The sequence below is a fragment of the Accipiter gentilis genome, chromosome 17 (assembly GCF_929443795.1).
Source record: "Accipiter gentilis chromosome 17, bAccGen1.1, whole genome shotgun sequence".
Taxonomy (NCBI): Eukaryota; Metazoa; Chordata; class Aves; order Accipitriformes; family Accipitridae; genus Astur; species Astur gentilis.
The window spans coordinates 6,874,477-6,892,285 of NC_064896.1; the positions used below are offsets into that span (position 1 = coordinate 6,874,477).

The 17,809-nt window shown below is 56.6% G+C and overlaps 1 protein-coding gene across 1 annotated transcript; it reads left to right on the forward strand.

The window, feature by feature from the left end:
* The first annotated feature begins 6,724 nt into the window (after positions 1-6,724).
* On the forward strand, positions 6,725-17,185 carry SERINC2 (serine incorporator 2). Its single transcript, XM_049820217.1, has 10 exons — positions 6,725-6,826; positions 13,207-13,368; positions 13,935-14,122; positions 14,229-14,308; positions 14,462-14,599; positions 14,724-14,893; positions 14,983-15,073; positions 15,206-15,341; positions 15,679-15,891; positions 16,413-17,185. The coding sequence occupies exons 1-10, from the start codon at positions 6,788-6,790 to the stop codon at positions 16,549-16,551; spliced, it is 1,356 nt and encodes a 451-aa protein (XP_049676174.1). The 5' UTR covers positions 6,725-6,787; the 3' UTR covers positions 16,552-17,185.
* The last annotated feature ends 624 nt before the right edge of the window (positions 17,186-17,809 follow it).

Here is a 17,809-nt window from a genome sequence, read left to right on the forward strand (position 1 = left end):
CCCCGCGGTGTCTCATCCCCATCCAGGTGAGCATCACCGCTGCTGTGATGCTCCCAATGGCATCTCATCACTTCTCCCCACCTTGGTAGCCCCGCTCCTCTCCCACCCCAGGGTTTCCTGGGGTCCTTCCACCCAAGCTGGAGTATTTTATGCTGGAGAGCAACTGGGCTTTATTAGCATCTCTGATCCTACAGAAACATGGTGTAAAACCCCAGCTTGCTGCTGTGCTTCATAAAGAACAGCTGAGTGACTCTGGGCATCCAGATGGGTGTTGTGCAAAGCACCTGGTGCAGGGAGCAAACCCGAAACCTGACGAGGCACTCTGCGGGCTCACCCGCATCCCACAAAGGGTCTGCAAAGGGGTGAACATGGCTCCCACCCCACAGCACACTCGCCCACACGTGCAGCTCGGTTTCTGCCTCTCCTGTCAAAGACAGATATTTCCGCCGGAGCCATGAACTCATTAAGGAGACACTGATCTGATTGTCTCCACGCCGGTGCTTGTTGGGTTTTTTCTTTTTTTTCTTCTTCTTCTTTTTTTTTTTTTTTTTATTTTAAACGGCAAGGAACGAGGCAAAAGGCTGACTGGAGAAATCTAATTGGATCCCCATGGCTCATTAGCCATTTCTCCGAGAGGAAGAATCGTTAAGGCTGAAAATGAACAGGCTCGAAAACTGCCTGCACCATATGCAGTTTTCCAAGGGCATCCCAAATTTGCAATCCCCTCAGCATTGCCCTGGCTGGGACACCCAGGTGGCACTGGGGACACCCGGTCACCCAGGGGATGTTGGGAAATGCAGGTGAGGGTCTCGGGGAGGCTTGTGCTGTTGTTTGGAGGAAGGCTGGAGCCTTTGGGTGCTGGGAAAGCAAATTGGGGGGCTCAAACCCAGAGCTGGGGCAAGCGACAAAGCAGCAGCACCCAGTGGTGTGGAGGCTGCAGGCTGAGAATGAAGGAAGAACCAGGTCCTCCTGCCAGGTGGACTGAGGAGACCTTCAGATCAAGGTCTCACCCTGCTTCTTCCTCCTCCCACCTCCCTACCCCGCCGTCTCTGTTGACTCAGATCCTGGTACCTTGGTGACGTTATTCAGCTCACAGTGGAGTCACCTCCTCCCCAGATTTTCCACCCCATGAGAGACCCAGCAGTTGTGACAGCGCAGAAACTCCTGCGCGACACTCCCATCCATCACTGGCCAGGCATCTGGCCACCGCCACGAGAAAGACAAACAGCGTCTGTCCAAACTCAGCAGGGAAATGCCAAAGCTTTTCCAGTCAGTCACTGTGTCTGCAAGCCCAGGCTAAATCAAGCTTCAAGGACGGAGGGCGGCCAGCGTTTCTCGGCCTCAGAGCCCTTTGCTCTTCTAGCTGGGAGAGGCTTTGGGGAGAAGACCTCAGCCTGTTGGATGACAAGTGATAAGTTTGGTGATGGCTCATCGCAGAAACCACCAGCCACATCAGCTCCACATGGCCCCGCTGGCCTTTAAGATATCTCAAACTGGCAAAAGGTCCTCAAAGAGGGTGCCAAATGCAAATCCCGATGCTCAGTGGGTTTCCCAGAAGCAATGCCAGCAGGTGGGATGCCCATCACTAGTTTCAGAGGATTTTCTTTGTTTCCATCAGGCTCCTCTGTTGGGCTGGTCTCAAGGGCTGATGCATTTGAGGTGTATTCGGCTGCTAAGCCTGTGGTGTTGCAGGATGGGAGGGTCCTGGTAAACAAAAGGGACAAAGCAGGAGCTCAAGCACAGAAGGTTCTGAAGGTGCCTGCAGTGGTCTTCCTGAAAATCATCCCCTTCATTTCCACTGGGTTTGAATCCCAGCTCCCGTGACCCTGAACACCCTGCCTCTGTCTGTAATTAAGGGCCAAGCAATCGCCCATTGCTAGTCCTCCTGTGTCTCTGTTTATTACAGAAGAGCTTAGTGGAAAACTAATTCCCTGACTCGAAGGCATCCTTAGACAAGGGGGGAGGGAGATGCTTCAATCTCAGGACTTTTGCACTTGTCCTTCCCATCCCAGACTGGCTTTTTGTCTGTCCCCCTTCTTGTCTGGGGGCTGGAAACCCCGAGAGAGGCAGCACAGCTGAGAAAATATACTGCTGGAAGTAAACGGGGCTAGCTTTGTCCCTGGCCTCCTTGTCTGGCTTCTCTTGCAGCCTGGGAAGGGCAGGGGGACCCCCCACACCTCCCAGCATGGATAAACAGCACCCTGACATCTTGGAGCAGTTCCCCAAAACACCCAAACCACAAGGCTGTGATGGCAGCTGGTGGCTGAGGGGAAGGGTCCCGAGTGCCCTAAAAGTCCCATCCAGGAGCGGGGCTGGCCCCCAGGGTGTCAGAGACAGAACAGCTCCATGGACTATGGGTTCGTCAAACCCATAATCATCACCCCAAAAATGCACCTTACCCCATGCCTGCATTTGCCTGCACTAGACGATGCTCTGGAGGAAAGGTGCTTGATGGGTTTAGCTGGTTTTCCAAATACAGAGTCGATTATTAATTATTATTAATTATTGTAATGTAGGTTTATCCATGAGTAGCATTGCTCAGGCTCAGCAGGAACCCTTCTGGCTGCGCCCACGGCTAAGCTGGTATTGTCCCAGATACAGTCACATGAGATCATTTGTTTTCCCCCCCGGGTTCCCGGGTGGGAGGGCATCCCTGGCAAGCTGTGCTTGGCCTGCCAGTCTGGTGCCATCCCCAGCCCTATAATCCCCTGCGGCAGGCAGAAAATGATACCCTGACCCCTAAGGAACCAGAGACTGAGGGGAGGGAAAGAAGATGTCCCCTGGTGCCTCAGGAATGTTGAGTGATGCGGGAGGAGTGGAAAGGGAGGTAAAGCAGAAAAAAGGTCCATGGGCAAGGATGCTCCCAGCCCTGCTGAGCACTGGGACATGGTCTGGGGGTTTCTGTTGCAGGGGGGGCTGGAGGCAGCCACACGTCCCTGGGCTCTGGCAGCATCCGTCCTCTCCCATTCCTCATCTTCCCCCGTGTGCAGGGTGATGTAAAACCAGCGTGTCCTTTGGTGCACGGGGGGGACTGTCACAGCTCTGTCACTTGTGGCATTGCTGCCTGCCTCGCTGCGTCCCGGTCCGGCCCAGGGCAGCTCTTGCTGCCGACCACAAGCCACCTCCCGAGAAGGGGCTGATGCTGTGGCTGGTGGCGTGGACTCTGCTCACCAGCAAAAGCCAGGCGTGGGGACACCCTTGTGACACGGGTGGGGGGGGGAAGCCCTCTCCATCCTGGCAGCCGGGGCCCTGCTTGGCCACTCAGGAGCAGGCAGGGCCCGAGCCCAGCCACCGTCCCCACTGCCGTGGCCGGTCTCACACCGGCACTGCCATCTGGTGGCGTCGTCAAAGGGGACGAGGGGACAGTGTGGGCAGGATTGGTGCCCTCCAGGGTCGATGGAGCCGGTGGGATTTCTGCTCCCGGCGTGCCAGCGGGCTCACGTCCCGGGCAAGGCACAGGGGGACAGCGGGACCCAGGGGACAAATACCCCTCGGGCAGATTTGTCCTTCCCGGGAGGACAGGGACCGAAGGACACTCCTGCTGCGGCTGTCACCGGGCTCCCACGGCCAGCCGGGAAGAGATGGGAGCTGCCAGAGCCCCCGCCTCCCACCCGGGGGGCTGAGCCTGGAGCCAGCCCGTCGCTGCCAGACCCGTGCCCGCACCCAGCCAGGCCGGGCAGGTCCCCAGCGCACAGCCCGGCCCTCTCCCAAAGGGAAAAGCAACCCGAGATCAGCTGAGATCAGTGAGCAATTTATGGGTGCTGACTTCTCCCGTTGCAGGACTGCAATCAGGTGGCAGCTTTTGGGAGCCCACGGTGGCTTAGAAAAGCTTTTTTAAAATTTGTGCCAACCGCGGATCGGAGGCGGAACCCTAGATCTTTACCTCTGGAGCAAGAAGCGTGACACCCTCCTCTTCCTCAAGGAGACAGGAGGCATGTTGGCTCCTCATCTGGCCCAGCCCCGTGCCCCCCAAAGCCTGCCTGCTGCCACATACTCATGTACTTTCCCCGCTGTCTAAATTTAGGGTCTGGAAGTGGGCTAGGACATCCCAGTTTATCTCAGCCCCTGAATTATGCATGCCAGCAGCAGAGCAGAATTCGCCACTCTGAGCAGACGTGCCAGACTCCGGCGGGGCAGGCAGAGCAGGGAGACCGGCTGCCTGCCCAGCCCCAGCTTCGCACCCTGGGTTCTGTGCAGGCAGATGCCCCTCGTACCCCCTTGCCCGGGATCTGGTCCTGCAGGAGGAGTGGGTTCAGGCTGTTAGGTCTGCTGGAGCTGGGGGGTCTGCTGGAGCTAGAAGGTGTGTTGTCAAAGCCAGCAAGAGGGGCTGCTAAGGGCAACAAGTGGAAGACTAGGGAAAATATGGGTCCATTGCTCCAGAAGATGGGAGACCTGGTGCCACAGGACATGGGAAAGGCTAAGGAACTGAATGCCTTCTTTGCCTTTTTACCTGCAAGACCAATATTCAGGAATCCCAGGTCCCAGAGACCAAGGGGAAAGTCTGGAGCAAGGAAGACATACCCTTGGTAGAAGAGGATCAAGTCAGGGGATGCTTAAGCAAACTGGACATACGTAAGTCCCTGAACCCTGCTGGGATGCACCCACGAGTGCTGAGGGAGGTGGCTGATGTCATTGCGAGGCCACTCTCGACAACCTTTGATTGATCATGGCGACTAGAAGAGCCTGAAGGCTGGAGGAAAGCAAATGTCACTCCTATCTTCAAGAAGGGCAAGGAGGACCCAGGGAACTATGGGCCTGCCAGCCGCACCTCGATCCCTGGGAAGGTGATGGAGCAGCTAAACCTGGAAAGCATTTCCAGGCACATTAAGGACAAGAAGTCAGCATGTCTTCACTAAGGGGAAGACGTGCTTGGCAAACTTGAACTTCTACAGTGAAAAGACTGGCTTGGTAAACGAGGGGACAGCAGTGGGTATTGTCTACCAGGACTTCAGGAAGGCCTTTGACACTGTCTCCCACAAGATCCTCACAGAGAAGCTGTTGATGCAGGTGGATGAGCAGACAGTGAGGTGGGTTGAAAACTGGCCGAATGGCCAGGCCCAGGCGTGGTGATCAGTGGCACAAAGTCTAGTTGGAGACCAGTCACTAGTGGTGTACCCCAGGGGTCTGCACTGGGTCCAGTCCTGTTTAACATCTTCATTAACGATCTGGATGATGGGGCAGAGTGTAGGCTCAGCAAGTTTGCAGATGACACCAAACTGGGAAGGGTAGCTGGTATAGCAGAGGTCATGCTGCCATCCAGAAGGACCTCGTCAGGCCAGAGAAATGGGCTGACAGGAACCTCACGGACTTCAGTAAGGGGAAGGGCAAAGTCTTGCCCCTTGGGAAGAACAGCTGCAGGCACCGGGACATGCTGGGGGCCACCCAGCTGAAAAGCAGCTTTGCAGAATAGGACCTGGTAGACACCAGGTTGAACATGAGGCGGCAACGTGCCCTTGCTGCAAAAGCGGCGAAGGGTGTCCTTGCCTGCATTAGGGAAAGCACTGCCAGCGGGTCGAGGGAGGTGATCCAGTGATCAGCACTGCTGAGGCCACACCTGGACTGCTGTGGCCAGTGCTGGGCTCCCCAGTACAAGAGACAGGGATGTACTGGAAAGAGTCCAACAAAGGGCCACGAAGGTGATGAAGGGACTGGAGCGCCTCACGTATGAGGAAAGGCTGAGGGAGCTGGGACTGTTCAGCCTGGAGCAGAGAGGGCTCAGGGGGGATCTCATCAACGTATGTAAATACCGGAGGAGAGGGTGCAAAGAGGGCGGATCCAGGCGCTTTTCAGTGTTGCCCAGCGACAGGATCAGTGGCTGTGGGCACAACCTGAAACACAGGAGGGTCCCTCTGAACATCAGGAAACACTTTTTTTACTGTGAGGGTGCCCAAGCGCTGGCACAGGTTGCCCAGGCAGGCTGCGGAGTCTCCATCCTTGAAGATATTCCAATGTCGTCTGGACACGGTCCTGGGCAACTGATTCTGGATGGCCCTCCTTGAGCAGGGGGCTTGGACCAGATGACCTCCAGAGGTCCCGGCCAGCCTCAGCCATGCTGTGATTTTGTGATTCTGAGACGGTGGGTGGGCTGGAGCTGGTGGGCGTGCTGGACTTGTAGGACTTGATGGCCAGGCGTAGCCCAGCACTCCGCTCTTCCTGGGCCTCAAGCGCAGTCACTGACCCCATGTCTGCCCTCGGCAGCCCTCAGCAAGGTCCCATCAGGCAGCACAGGCGGCATTCAACCACCGAAATCCCAGGGCTTCATTAATTTCTCTCCTGGAGCCGGGTGCCAGGTGACCCCAGGCTCCCTGCAGCACCCTCAGCTGCTCTGGGGACAGGCGGCGGGGGGGGACCCGACCCCCGACCCGGCCTTTTCGAGGGGACCCGGTTCACCGCGAACACACTCAAAACACCCCTCGGGACCCCTCGGAGGAGCCGGGCCCTGCCCGCGGGCTGCTTCGAGGGGAAAGAAAGAGAGCCCCGGCGCTGCGGGCCCGGCCGTCCTCCCCAGAGCCCCCGCTCCGGCCCGGGCCCACGGTGTCGGCGGGGTCCCCTCGGCGGTCGGCGGTGAAGGCAGGGCCGGGGCTGCCGCTCCCTCTGGTCCGAGGAGCTCGGGGCGGCGGTGGAGGGGCTCCCCTGCGGTCGGGAGGGACCCGGGACCCGCCCCCGCCGCCGCGGGGGCCGCCCCGGGGGGAGGCGCGGCGGGAGCTCGGGGCCCCGGGGCCGGCCCGGGCGGAGCCAGCGCGGTGGCGGAGGGGAGCGGGGAGCCGGCGGCAGCCGCGGCCGCGCCATGGGGGCCTGTCTCGGCGTCTGCTCCCTGCTCAGCTGCGTGAGTGCCGGCCCGGGAGGGGGGCGGCGGCGGCGGCGGGGGGGGGGGGGAACGGGACCGAGGCGGGGAGCGGGGCTGCGCCGGGTCCCAACGCCGCAGCGGCGGGCGCGGCCCGGGGGCGGGGGAGCCGCTGGTGCCGGGGGTCCGGAGGAGGGTTCGGGGGAGGCCCGGGGAGGTCTGAGGGGCGCCCCGGGGATGGGGCCCGGTACACCCGGGGGGGGGGGGCTGAGGAGACGCGGGGGGTCCAAGGGAAGCCCGGAGGGTGCGCCGCGCTGCACCCGGGGGGATGGAGGGAGGGGACCCCCGGGGGGATGAGGGGACCCCCGGGGGGATGGAGGGAACCCCCGGAGCAGGGCATCCCACTGCACCCGGGGGTACGAAGGGGAGACCCCGAGCGGACCCCACTGCGCTTGGGGGATGTGGGGAGCTGGAGGAATGATGCCCCCCCTACACCTGGGGGAGTGGGGGGGGTCCTGGTCCCCCTGCACCCATGCAATGCTGAGAGGCCGGGGGTCCTGCCTGGTTCTCACTGCCGAGCCCCAAAGTGGCGGGGCTGGGGATGGAGTAAGAGCCAGGATGGGGGGGGGGGGGGGGGTGCAGGTCCATGGGTGGGGGAGGCTCTGCGTGGGGTGCCGTGGCCCAGGGAGGGTGCAGGGTGCGTGATTCGGGGTGCCGTGCCCGGTGACGCAGGCGGCTGCTCGACGGCCGGCGTTGCCTCACCTGCGGGCACGGGGCCAAGGCAGGGCTGCGAGAGCAACCCAAGAGCCGCTGGCCTGGAGACCTGGAAATGGGGCCAGTTTCGCAACTTGACCTCAAAGTTTTGCAGGTTTAACGAACGGGAGCTTTTGAAATGGAAGATCGGACGGAGGGCGGTCTGCAAGGCCTCCGTCTGTAACACGTCCGATATTTTTTCTTATGGGCAGGTGTCAGAAAAGCAGGGAGTTACTTTGGAGCAGGGCTGGGGAGGTTTCTGGCCTAGTTCTGGGTTTTTTTCCCCAAAAAACCTATTCTGGCTCAGGCCATGGTAACAGGATAGAGTTGCTATACAGGTTTAGTTCTCTTATTCCTTATTATATATATATTCCTATATAATAGTCCCCTTATTCCTGGGGCTGGTTGGCTAAAGGGGTGTTTTAGCTCAATTCTGAACTGAAAAACCACAACAGGGGACCCCCACCCCACCCCCCCCAAACCAAACAAAACCCCCAATCTTTGTATTTTTTTTTTTAATTTTTAATAAGAAAATCTGAACTAAGTCCTTCTGGTCAGCCTGCATCATTTGACTCAAAGCAGCATCAGATTATCAAGCCATCTCTTCAGCACTGTCCCGTTAAAACTCTACAAGCTGTTCCTGAGTGAAACTTTGCACCATGTGAGAAAAAATTTCCCTTTCTCTGCCTCCAGTGATTTGCCAGGCTGCCCACTGCTGCCACGAGCAGTGTGGTGGTCTCAAGCTGCCTTCCTTGCGGGACAGGGTTGGTGTTTGCCAGCAGAAGCCAGCCCAAGCCTAAGCAAACCCCAGGGGCAAGTGCAGCCCTCTGGCATTGTTTGGGAACCTCATGGGGACTATCAGCCTCGTTGTACCAAGGCAAAGCCACCTGCCAGACATGAGAGCCACCAGCCTCCAGAGCCTGTGCCTGATCCAGTGGGTTTGGTACTGATTAACCTGCCGGGTTATTCATTTAACAGGAGATAAAGACTGGTTGCTCGGCATTGCTTTTGGCTGACTCAGTCTCTGCCTTCCTGAGTTTGCTGGGGCGAGGGCAGCTTGCAGAAGATGTGGTGTTGGGCTGGTAGTGTAGGGCTGGTGTAGTTGGACTGGTGTTGTTTGGGTGGTGGGGTTGTTTGGTGTAGTTGGACTGGTGTTGCTGGGGTGGTGTAGTTGGGCTGGTGTAATTGGGTTCATGTTGTTCCATTTCCCTGTGTTGGACTGGGTGGACAGTACTTGTCCGGCTCTGGCCACTCTCTCCTAGTCACCAGGCAGGGGAGGCACAGCAGCCCTTATGTGCAAGTTGCACTGGAGGTGAGCTGGATTTAATAAGGAATTCGACAGCGAAACTGGAGAGGTTAATCTTTCATCTGCAGCAGCTGAAAACCGATGCTTCCTCATTAATCCACCGCTCTCATGCTGCAGCCACTTCCCTCAGTTGGCTTTTTCCATCCTGCTGTTTGGCCCTTGGCCATGTTCATACTTACGGGCATCTTTGAAAGTCTTTGAAAGGAGGTGTACAAAAGGGTGTCCAGTGCTGCCTTAACATGGGAGGATTTTCCTTGCTCTTAACCCATTTGCTTTTTAAAGAGAAAGACTGAATTCAAGAGGTGCCCGGGCAGCAGGTCAGATTAGCACATGGCACAAGGGATCTGCTTCCTTTGCAAAGGTGCTTAAAGGGGGATACCCAAGAAGGGCACCAGGAGCTGTGAAAAAAGGCACCGGGTGACACGGGACTCACATTACTGCTGCACAAAGCAGGTCAGCGGAACTGGGCTGCTGTACCCCATTACCTTGGCAGTTGCACTCCCATGGTTGCAAAAGGCTGCAAAACCTGAAATACTGCCATGGAGGTTGGCCCTCTAAGAGTCATCCTTGAAAATAAACCTCGGCAGGCTCCAGGGATGCTGTGGGCTCCCCAAAACCTCATACTAGAAACTACCTCATCCACCTGCAGCTTTCTCAGAGGTCAACCACAGGGTTTGGAGGCTGTACGTGGAGCAAGGATTTCCTTCAGCCCAGCTCCATCCTGGCCCTGTGGACACCCCTGCACCCCCATCCACCTGCACCGACCCCAGGGAAAACGTGACACCCAAGCCTGTGCCTCCTGCAAGTCTTCAGTGGTGTTTGGATGTGAGGCTGAACCCTCAAATCCAACAATCTCCTAAACAACAGCAAACCTCATGATTTTCCAGGCTGGTTTCAGTGATTTTAGGACTGGTGCTTTTTGTTTCAGCTGGCACTGAAAGGAGAGGAGCTGGAGGTATTGATGTGCTTAAAGTTAAGGGTGCACTAAGGTGCTTTGCTAGGTCAGGTGAAGTAATGCAGTAATCCTGCCTTAAAAGGGATTTTTGTTGTTCTCTTTTTTTTATTAAAAGGGGAAATATGGTAATGGTGGCACATTTAAATGCATTCTAGTGCAAGTGGTGCATTTAATGAGCCTGAAAGGAAGCAGTCTCTAACTGAAGGCTGTTTTTTCTTGCCTTCAAGTTGAAAACATGAAGTGATGTCCCTTGAGCAGCTCCTGGAGAGGTGGAATGAGGGTCCCTGTGGGATGCGAGGGCTCTCTCACCCATCCCAGCTCCCGTGGGTACTGTCAGCTCAGCACAGCCTCTGGTGGGGCTGGGACGTGGGGCTGGGATGTGGGTAGAGAGGAATAAATCAGGAAGATGGTGATTTTTCTCATAATGATGTGCTTGTGTTTCAAAAAGAAATTCAAAGACACCTCTAGTGATTCGGGGGCATCAAAGTGATTGCTCATGAGCATCCGTGAGCATCCTGGATGAGGGAGCTGCAGGTTTGATGTCCTGCGCACAGAGCAGCTCAACATCTGGTTTTCTTGTCTGCCACGTCCATTTCTTACACATGAGAAATGTACATTTGTGTTGATATGTAGTGATATTTAATTAATATTGATTGCTGGGCACAATTAGGAAGTACGTAGCCATAATAAACACACAACATGTGCACATCCCTTAATAGTGGGAGAGAGCTGAACCCTTCTGCTTGCAAGTACATCTGGCTGGCTGATGTGTCTCAAGTGCAGGAGAGGAAGAGCTGTTCAAAGGGAAGAAATGAAGTATCAAAAGCAAAATAAATCAATGAAGTTAGCTTGTAAGTAGAGGGAAGGTAGTTTGCTGAGGACAAAAGATGGTCACAGGATTTCCTAGGAAGAAGCTGCCTGTGATACAGGAGTTAAAAATGCCCAGTGGTCTAAATTTTTAAATAAGTGGATTTGGGAATGTGTTTTAGCTACAGAAAAATATTTTAAAAGCAAAGCAGTAGTATTTTAAACAAACTCCGAATATTTAATTCCAGTTGGTCTCTAGGCAATACCTGTAGCTGGAAGCTTGCCAGTACCTGCTTGGGGATTTCTCTTTGCTCCCTGGGCCAATGCGTGGGACAGGTGAGGCTGTGGGCGTGTGATGGCTTCAGTGAAATATTAAAAAAAAAAAAGGAAATAGCCTGAAGTTTCCCTATTTCAGAGGACTTGGGGTGTATTTTGCTGCTGCATTGCTTGGGCTGTCTGTCCTGAGAGCCTCACTGTTCCCGCTTACACCATGGGGAGTGGGGCAGAGTTGGGAATTTAGTTTTAATTTAGTTTTTTGGTCCCTTGATGTTTTATTTAGCATTTTAGCCCATCTGTTTGTTTACATGGGGTCAACGCTGGCTCCTGGTTCAGCGGGAAGGAGGGCACAGACACCTGCTTTGCCTTGATGTGAGATGTTGGGTTTACTTCCCCAACCAACCCCGATAAATCCCGAGAGTGTGGCGTCTTCAATGCAAACCCGCGAGATACCTTATTCCCCTATTTTTTCCCCAAATATTGAACATGGGACCTTCTGCTCACATGAGTGTATTAGTGACCCAGCAGTGACAGGCCATCCCAAAAAGCTTCTTCCATTCTCTTGCCTGAAAATGCCCTAGTTATTCTCCAACTTCACCCTTTTTTGGGAAAATAGGGGTTTCAGGATGTGGCCGCAAGCCAGGACATCCTGGGGGTGGCATGGGTGATTAAGAGGCTGAAAATCTTCCCCACCCAGCTCAGGGATGTCACAGTCAGGGCTGGCTATGGCCATATCCTGCATTCCTGCCCCGTCATGGCCTTTAAAACTTGTTATACAAAACGCTTGCAGCTGTTCTTCCTCTAAGGCAAATGATTGATGCATTCCCAAACTTTGTAGGTATTGAATTGGCAGGTAGATACCCAAATTGTCGGACAAGCTGGTGACAACAGTGTATACTGGAGCAGCAAAACTCAACTCAACTCAGCCCAGCCCAGCCGAGCTGGTGGGATGCAAACAGCATCTCCCTAACGCTCCTCTGGCGATGGCTTGCAGGAACCAGGGAAGTCTAAGAATATAGTTTAATAAAAATCTCCTTTTTCTCCCTGCAAGCCTTATGCTGCACAATCCTTGTGCAGGAAACCCCCACCAGTGTTTTGCTAGGTAGTAAAGTTGAGTTTCGTTAAGCTGGGGTTTCCCCAGTTGCCCAGCTCCCCACAGCAATGGGAGACCCTGGAGTAAGCATGCACCTGGCAGTGCTGCCAATGCTGGCTTTAGGAACCCAGGACCCACCATGGACTCCCAGGGATGCTGTGCCTCAGTTTCCCCACCTGTAAAGTGGCCTTTGGGGAAGGAGAAGGATGGCAGAACAAGCTAGTTTCCCCATGATGCTGATATCAGTGTTTTCCCCATCCTGTATGTCCTGGTTTTGGCTGGAATAAAGTTAATTTTCTTCCTAGTAGCTGGTATAGTGCTGCGTTTGGGATTTAGGATGAGAATAATGTTGGTAACACACTGATGTTTTAGTTGTTGCTAAGCAGTGTTTATACTAAGTCAAGGACGTTTCAGCTTCTCATACTGCCCTGCCAGCAGAGGCTGGGGGTGCACAAGAAGTTGGGAGGGGACACAGCCAGGACAGCTGACCCAAACGAGCCAAAGGGGTATTCCATACCATGTGACGACGTCATGCCCAGTATATAAACTGGGGGGAGTTGGCTGGGGGACACTGTGGCTCAGGGTCAATTGTATTGTGTATCACTTGTTTTGTGTATTCTATTATTATTATTATTATTACTATTATTTCCCCCCCTTCCTTTTCTGTCCTATTAAAACTGTCTTTATCTCAACCCATGAGTTTTACTTTTTTTTTCCCAATTCTGTCCCCCATCCCACCGGGTCAGAGGGGAGTGAGTGAGTGGCTGCATGGTGCTTAATTGCTGGCTGGGCTTAAACCATGGCACTGTACTGGATTGGAAAGGCAGCCTTAAATTATTTTACAAACTCATTTTATTTGGTAAAGAAAAGAAGCTCCTGCAGGGCAGTGCTTTGTTTGGACCAGAGCCTTTTTTTGCATGCAATTGCTGGGGAGCAAAAAAGAAGATGAGGGTGTCTCCCAGACTCTTGGTGTCATTTTCCAAGTTGGTTGGTTATTACAGTGAACCCATTCCTGTGGCTTTTTTGGTTTTCAGCAACTTTTGGGGGGGATTTGGGGCCATTTCCATGAGGTCCCGCAGGGTACAGGTTGTGATGCTGGCTGGCGAGAAGCTCTAAGCAAAGCCCCTGGTGCAGTGGTGTGGATTGCTGGGCAGTTCTCCTTACGGTTTGACCTGGGCACGTGTTTTGGGGACAACTTTGACCCTTCCGATGCAGCGATGCTCTCGTTGCAGGTGTCCTGTCTCTGCGGCTCTGCACCATGCCTGCTCTGCGGCTGCTGCCCCTCGGCCAAGAACTCCACTGTCTCGCGCCTCCTCTTCACCTTCTTCCTCTTCCTCGGCACCCTTGTGTCCATCATTATGATAATCCCTGGCGTGGAGAAGGAGCTGCACAAGGTAAATAACTCCTGGAGGTCCTGGGCTTGTTCACCACAGGGAAGAGGTTTAGCTTGTGGCAGGTACATGAGACTGAATCAGAAAGTGAATTTTTGGGGCATGATGTTGCTTCTGTTCCTTTTTTTCTGAGCATCTCATTGGGAGAGGGTATTATTAACCCCAGCTTTCCACTGAAGGGAAAATGCAGTGGGATAATTTTATGCATTATCTAGTTTGCCCAGATGTCTCCCAGGAAAGTTTCCTATGTCCTGTTTTTGGGGTTCCACTGGCCAAGTGACTTGCAGTCATGGAGGTGGGACTTCAGATGCAGGGAGCTGAGGTCTGCTGGCTGACCTAATGCGAAGGCTGGGCTAGGGTTTTTGGGAAATGTTGGTTTCATCCCAGCTTTCCACTGACCTGCAGGGTGGCTTTAGCTGTGTCACCCCACCACTGTCCCCAGGAAGGCCAACGGCTTGCTTTATGGGTGGCAGTGGAGCAATCATGGGCTGGCCCATCTTTGGTGGCACCAGGGCTCGTGATGGGTGCGGGATGCTGGCGTGATGCTCACCCTCCCATCACCTTTGCAGCTCCCCGGCTTCTGTGAAGGCAGCGGGTCGGTCCTGGGGGTCCAGACCCACGTCGACTGCAGCAGCTTCCTGGGCCACAAAGCCGTGTACCGTATGGGCTTCGCCATGGCCGCCTTCTTCTTCCTCTTCGCTCTGCTCATGGTGTGTGTGCGTAGCAGCAAGGACCCGCGAGCTGCCGTGCAGAACGGGTGAGCGTTCATCCCTGGGGGGGGATGCTGGTGTGGGGAAGGGCCAGCCTCCCTCTTCCCCACTGGGTTCCTGCTTGCAGACCATGCCTCCTCTCTCCTGCCACAGCTTCTGGTTCTTCAAGTTCCTGGTGCTGGTGGGGATCACAGTGGGGGCCTTCTACATCCCTGACGGTGCCTTCACCTCAGGTGAGGAGCTGCCCGCACTGTCCTCTGCATCTCTGGGTTAACCCTCAGCACAGGATCAAACCTGGCGCTGGAGCTGGCACCCCTGCTGCCATGTGCCCCATTGCCAAATTCCCATTTTCCCTGCTCTTAACTGGTTTTTCTCTTGCCCTCAAGTCTGGTTTTACTTTGGTGTGGTCGGCTCCTTCCTCTTCATCCTCATCCAGCTCGTCCTCCTCATCGACTTTGCCCACTCCTGGAGCCAGCTGTGGCTGCACAATGCGGGCGAGAGCAATGCCAAGGGCTGGTACGCAGGTCGGTATGGCTGGCACTGCAAAGGGTTTAGGGATGGGGAAGCTCATCCTGGGATTGGGTGACACTGAGCTCGTGGAGACTCGGGCTCTGCTCCAGCCTCGTTCCTTTTTGCTTTCTCCCCCAGCTCTTTGCATCTTCACCTTCATCTTCTATGCCACCTCCATTGCGGCCATAGTGCTGCTCTACATCTACTACACCAAGCCCGAGGGTTGCACAGAGGGCAAGGTCCTCATCAGCATCAACCTCATCCTCTGCCTCATCATCTCTGTTGTGTCCATACTGCCCAAGATCCAGGTGAGGCAGTGGGGGGCACCTGGGAGGCCAGTGGCCATGACACCGCGGGGTACACAACCAGCCCTGAGCACCTGCCGTTGCGTTTGCAGGATGCTCAGCCGCACTCGGGGCTGCTGCAGGCATCCCTCATCACCCTCTACACCATCTACGTCACCTGGTCCGCCCTGGCCAACGTACCAAGTAAGCAGGATGCGGCCTCGGGTTTGGGAGGGTGGTGCACAGGGCAGGACCACATGCTGGGGTGGTTGTTTTTCACCCCTGGGTCTCTGGGGGCTGAGGAAAGGTGCTGAACTCCCTACATGTCCTCCCCAGCCCAGACCTGTAACCCCACGCTGCTGGTGAGGAACAGCACCGTCTCAGCGACAGCCACCCCGCTGCTGACAACCTGGTGGGACGCCCCGAGCATTGTGGGGCTGATAATCTTCATCCTCTGCACCCTCTTCATCAGGTGAGGACTTGGCTCATGTCCCCGGGGACTGCACTGTCCCTCTGCCTGCCCGCAGCAGAGAGGCATCGGGAGACTTTTGGGGAAAGACGATGCTGGAGGGGAGGTCGTAGCTTGGGCCAGGGTTTTTGTCACTAAGTGCCTCTTGCAAAGCTGTCCCAGTCCCCAGGGACACAGCCAGGTGGCCCTGAGTGGTTGTGGGTGCAGCTTTTAGGGTTTCCACACAAGCTGCATCCCGCAAACTGCCCTGCCTGTCCTGGGGATGGCCCCGCTCGGGCTGGGGGGCAGCCGAGGAGGCAGCAGGCAGGCAGCCCTGAGCCTGCTCTCCCTCTGCTTGCAGCATCCGCTCCTCGGACCACCCGGAGGTCAACAAGCTGATGCTGACGGAGGAAAGCGCAGCTGGGGCGGGCAGTGAGGCAGTGGCCATGGAGAGCGGGCTGCACCGTGCCTACGACAACGAGCAGGACGGCGTGTCCTACAACTACACCTTTTTCCACCTCTGCCTCCTCCTCGCTGCCCTCTACATCATGATGACTCTCACCAACTGGTACAGGTGGGCAGAGCCCCCGTGGGGACCAGGGACTGTCCCCCTTCCTCTGCATCCGCTTCTCCTGGTGTCCTCCCTGCTCTTGCGCTGGGCAGAGCTGTTTGCTGAGATGCGTCTGTGTGCAAGCCCACTTAATGTGCACCCTAATCATGTTAATTATTTTTAGGTAGCATAGGACTGCCTGTGGCAGGTTGTGCCTGGGCTCACTATCCGTCTACTGCAGCATCTTCTGGTGCAGCCCGGGATCCCTTGGGATGTGGGGGGAGCAGGGACCCAGCCCCTGGGGTGCTGTAGGCTGCAGCGGTGGGGTCAGATCCCCTGGGTGAGCTGCAGGCAGCTGCCAGGAGCTGCGTGGCTGCAGGCACGGGGTTCCTCCGCTCTCTCCTCCGTGCTCTTTGCATTGCACCTGTGGCTCGGTGCTCGCAGCCTCCATCCTTCCCCAGTGCAGTTGCTGCCCGCCATACTCGCCATGCCACCCTGCAGGCGCAGCACAGTGACGGGTGCCGCCTGCTTGTTTGCTGTTTCAGGCCTGATGAGAGCTTGCGGGTGCTGACGAGCCCCTGGACGGCCGTGTGGGTGAAGATCTGCTCCAGCTGGGCCGGGCTCCTGCTCTACCTCTGGACGTTGGTGGCTCCGCTGGTGCTGCCGAACCGAGACTTCAGCTAAGGTGGCCCCGGGCATCCTGCTTGTCCCTGAAGGCTGGGGACAGCCCCAGCTCTGCCTCGGCCTCAGGTTCTGCATGCTGGAGCTGCTATGCTGGGTTGTGCCTTCTTGCAGGTTTTCTGTTTTAATTTGAAAGGCATGAAGTGCCAAGCAGGGAAAATCAGCAAGGGCTGAGAAAAACTTGAAGATGTTTATAAAGCTCTTACCATCTCCATGTTTGTCGGTGCCTTTGGCGGTACCTCCATACCCTCTTCTAGCGGAGACCACCGCCTTGCCTTGGGAGGGTTTGGTTTTCACCAGCTGCTGTCGTCGTCTCGCTTGGTGCCCCGGGACTGCGGTGCCTTTTGGAGGGGCTCTGGGGGACCGGCTGTGTACCAGGACCCAGGACCGGCCGGTGTTGCCTTCCAAAACAGCCTGGAGGAAAACAAATCTCGGGGATTTGTGGCGGGAGGCAGATGTCCCACTGCACCCCCCAGCGTCAGTGGTGGCCCCAACTCCTCGAGGGCTCTCCTGCCCAGCCGTCCCTGTGGGAGAATGGGTCCCTGGTCCTTGCTGGAGGACAGGTCGGGCTTCCTGCAGGCTGTGCTGGCCTGGCCCCAGTGTCTTGCCTTGTGAATAAAGTCTTGTTTGGAATAAACCTGGCAGATTTGTCCTCCTGGGGTTTTTCCTGCCGTGTGTGCTGGGTGCATGGGAGGTGGAGGAGGAGAAATGTATTAGAGATACCTAACGCCGGGGTGAGGGCGCAGCTGGCTGCCCCGTGGGTGCAGGCAGGGGTGGCATCGCTTTGGGGGGGCACGGCGGCTTGGAGCCCTGGACCCTGTTTGCCAGCCTGCAGGACCCCGAGAGCTGCTGCCGGAGGAGGGCACGTTGCTCGCGGGGCAGGTGGGGGTAAGCAAAGCGGAGTGGACAACGCGGGGCGCGCAACGCGGTGGGGTGCACGCAGGGCAGGGGTGCCCACCGTGCCCAGGGGCACTTGGGGATGGGGTGGGCACCGCGGAAGGGTGCGCGGTGTGCTGGGACGCACTCGTCACACGCGGGGGGGGGGGGGGGGTGACCCCAGGTGGGTGCACCCTCTGGCGGGGGGGGGGGGGGGGGAATCCCTGTCCTGCAGCGGCGGTGGGAGGCGGGAGGTGCCCGTCGCCCACCCCAGCCGCGGCTCCCAGGGAAAGGGTCCGTCCCCCCCCGCCCCGGCCCTGCCCGTTGCCGGAGCCGCGATTGGGCCCATCCCCGGGGGACGCCGAGCGGCTCGGCCGGGGTCGGG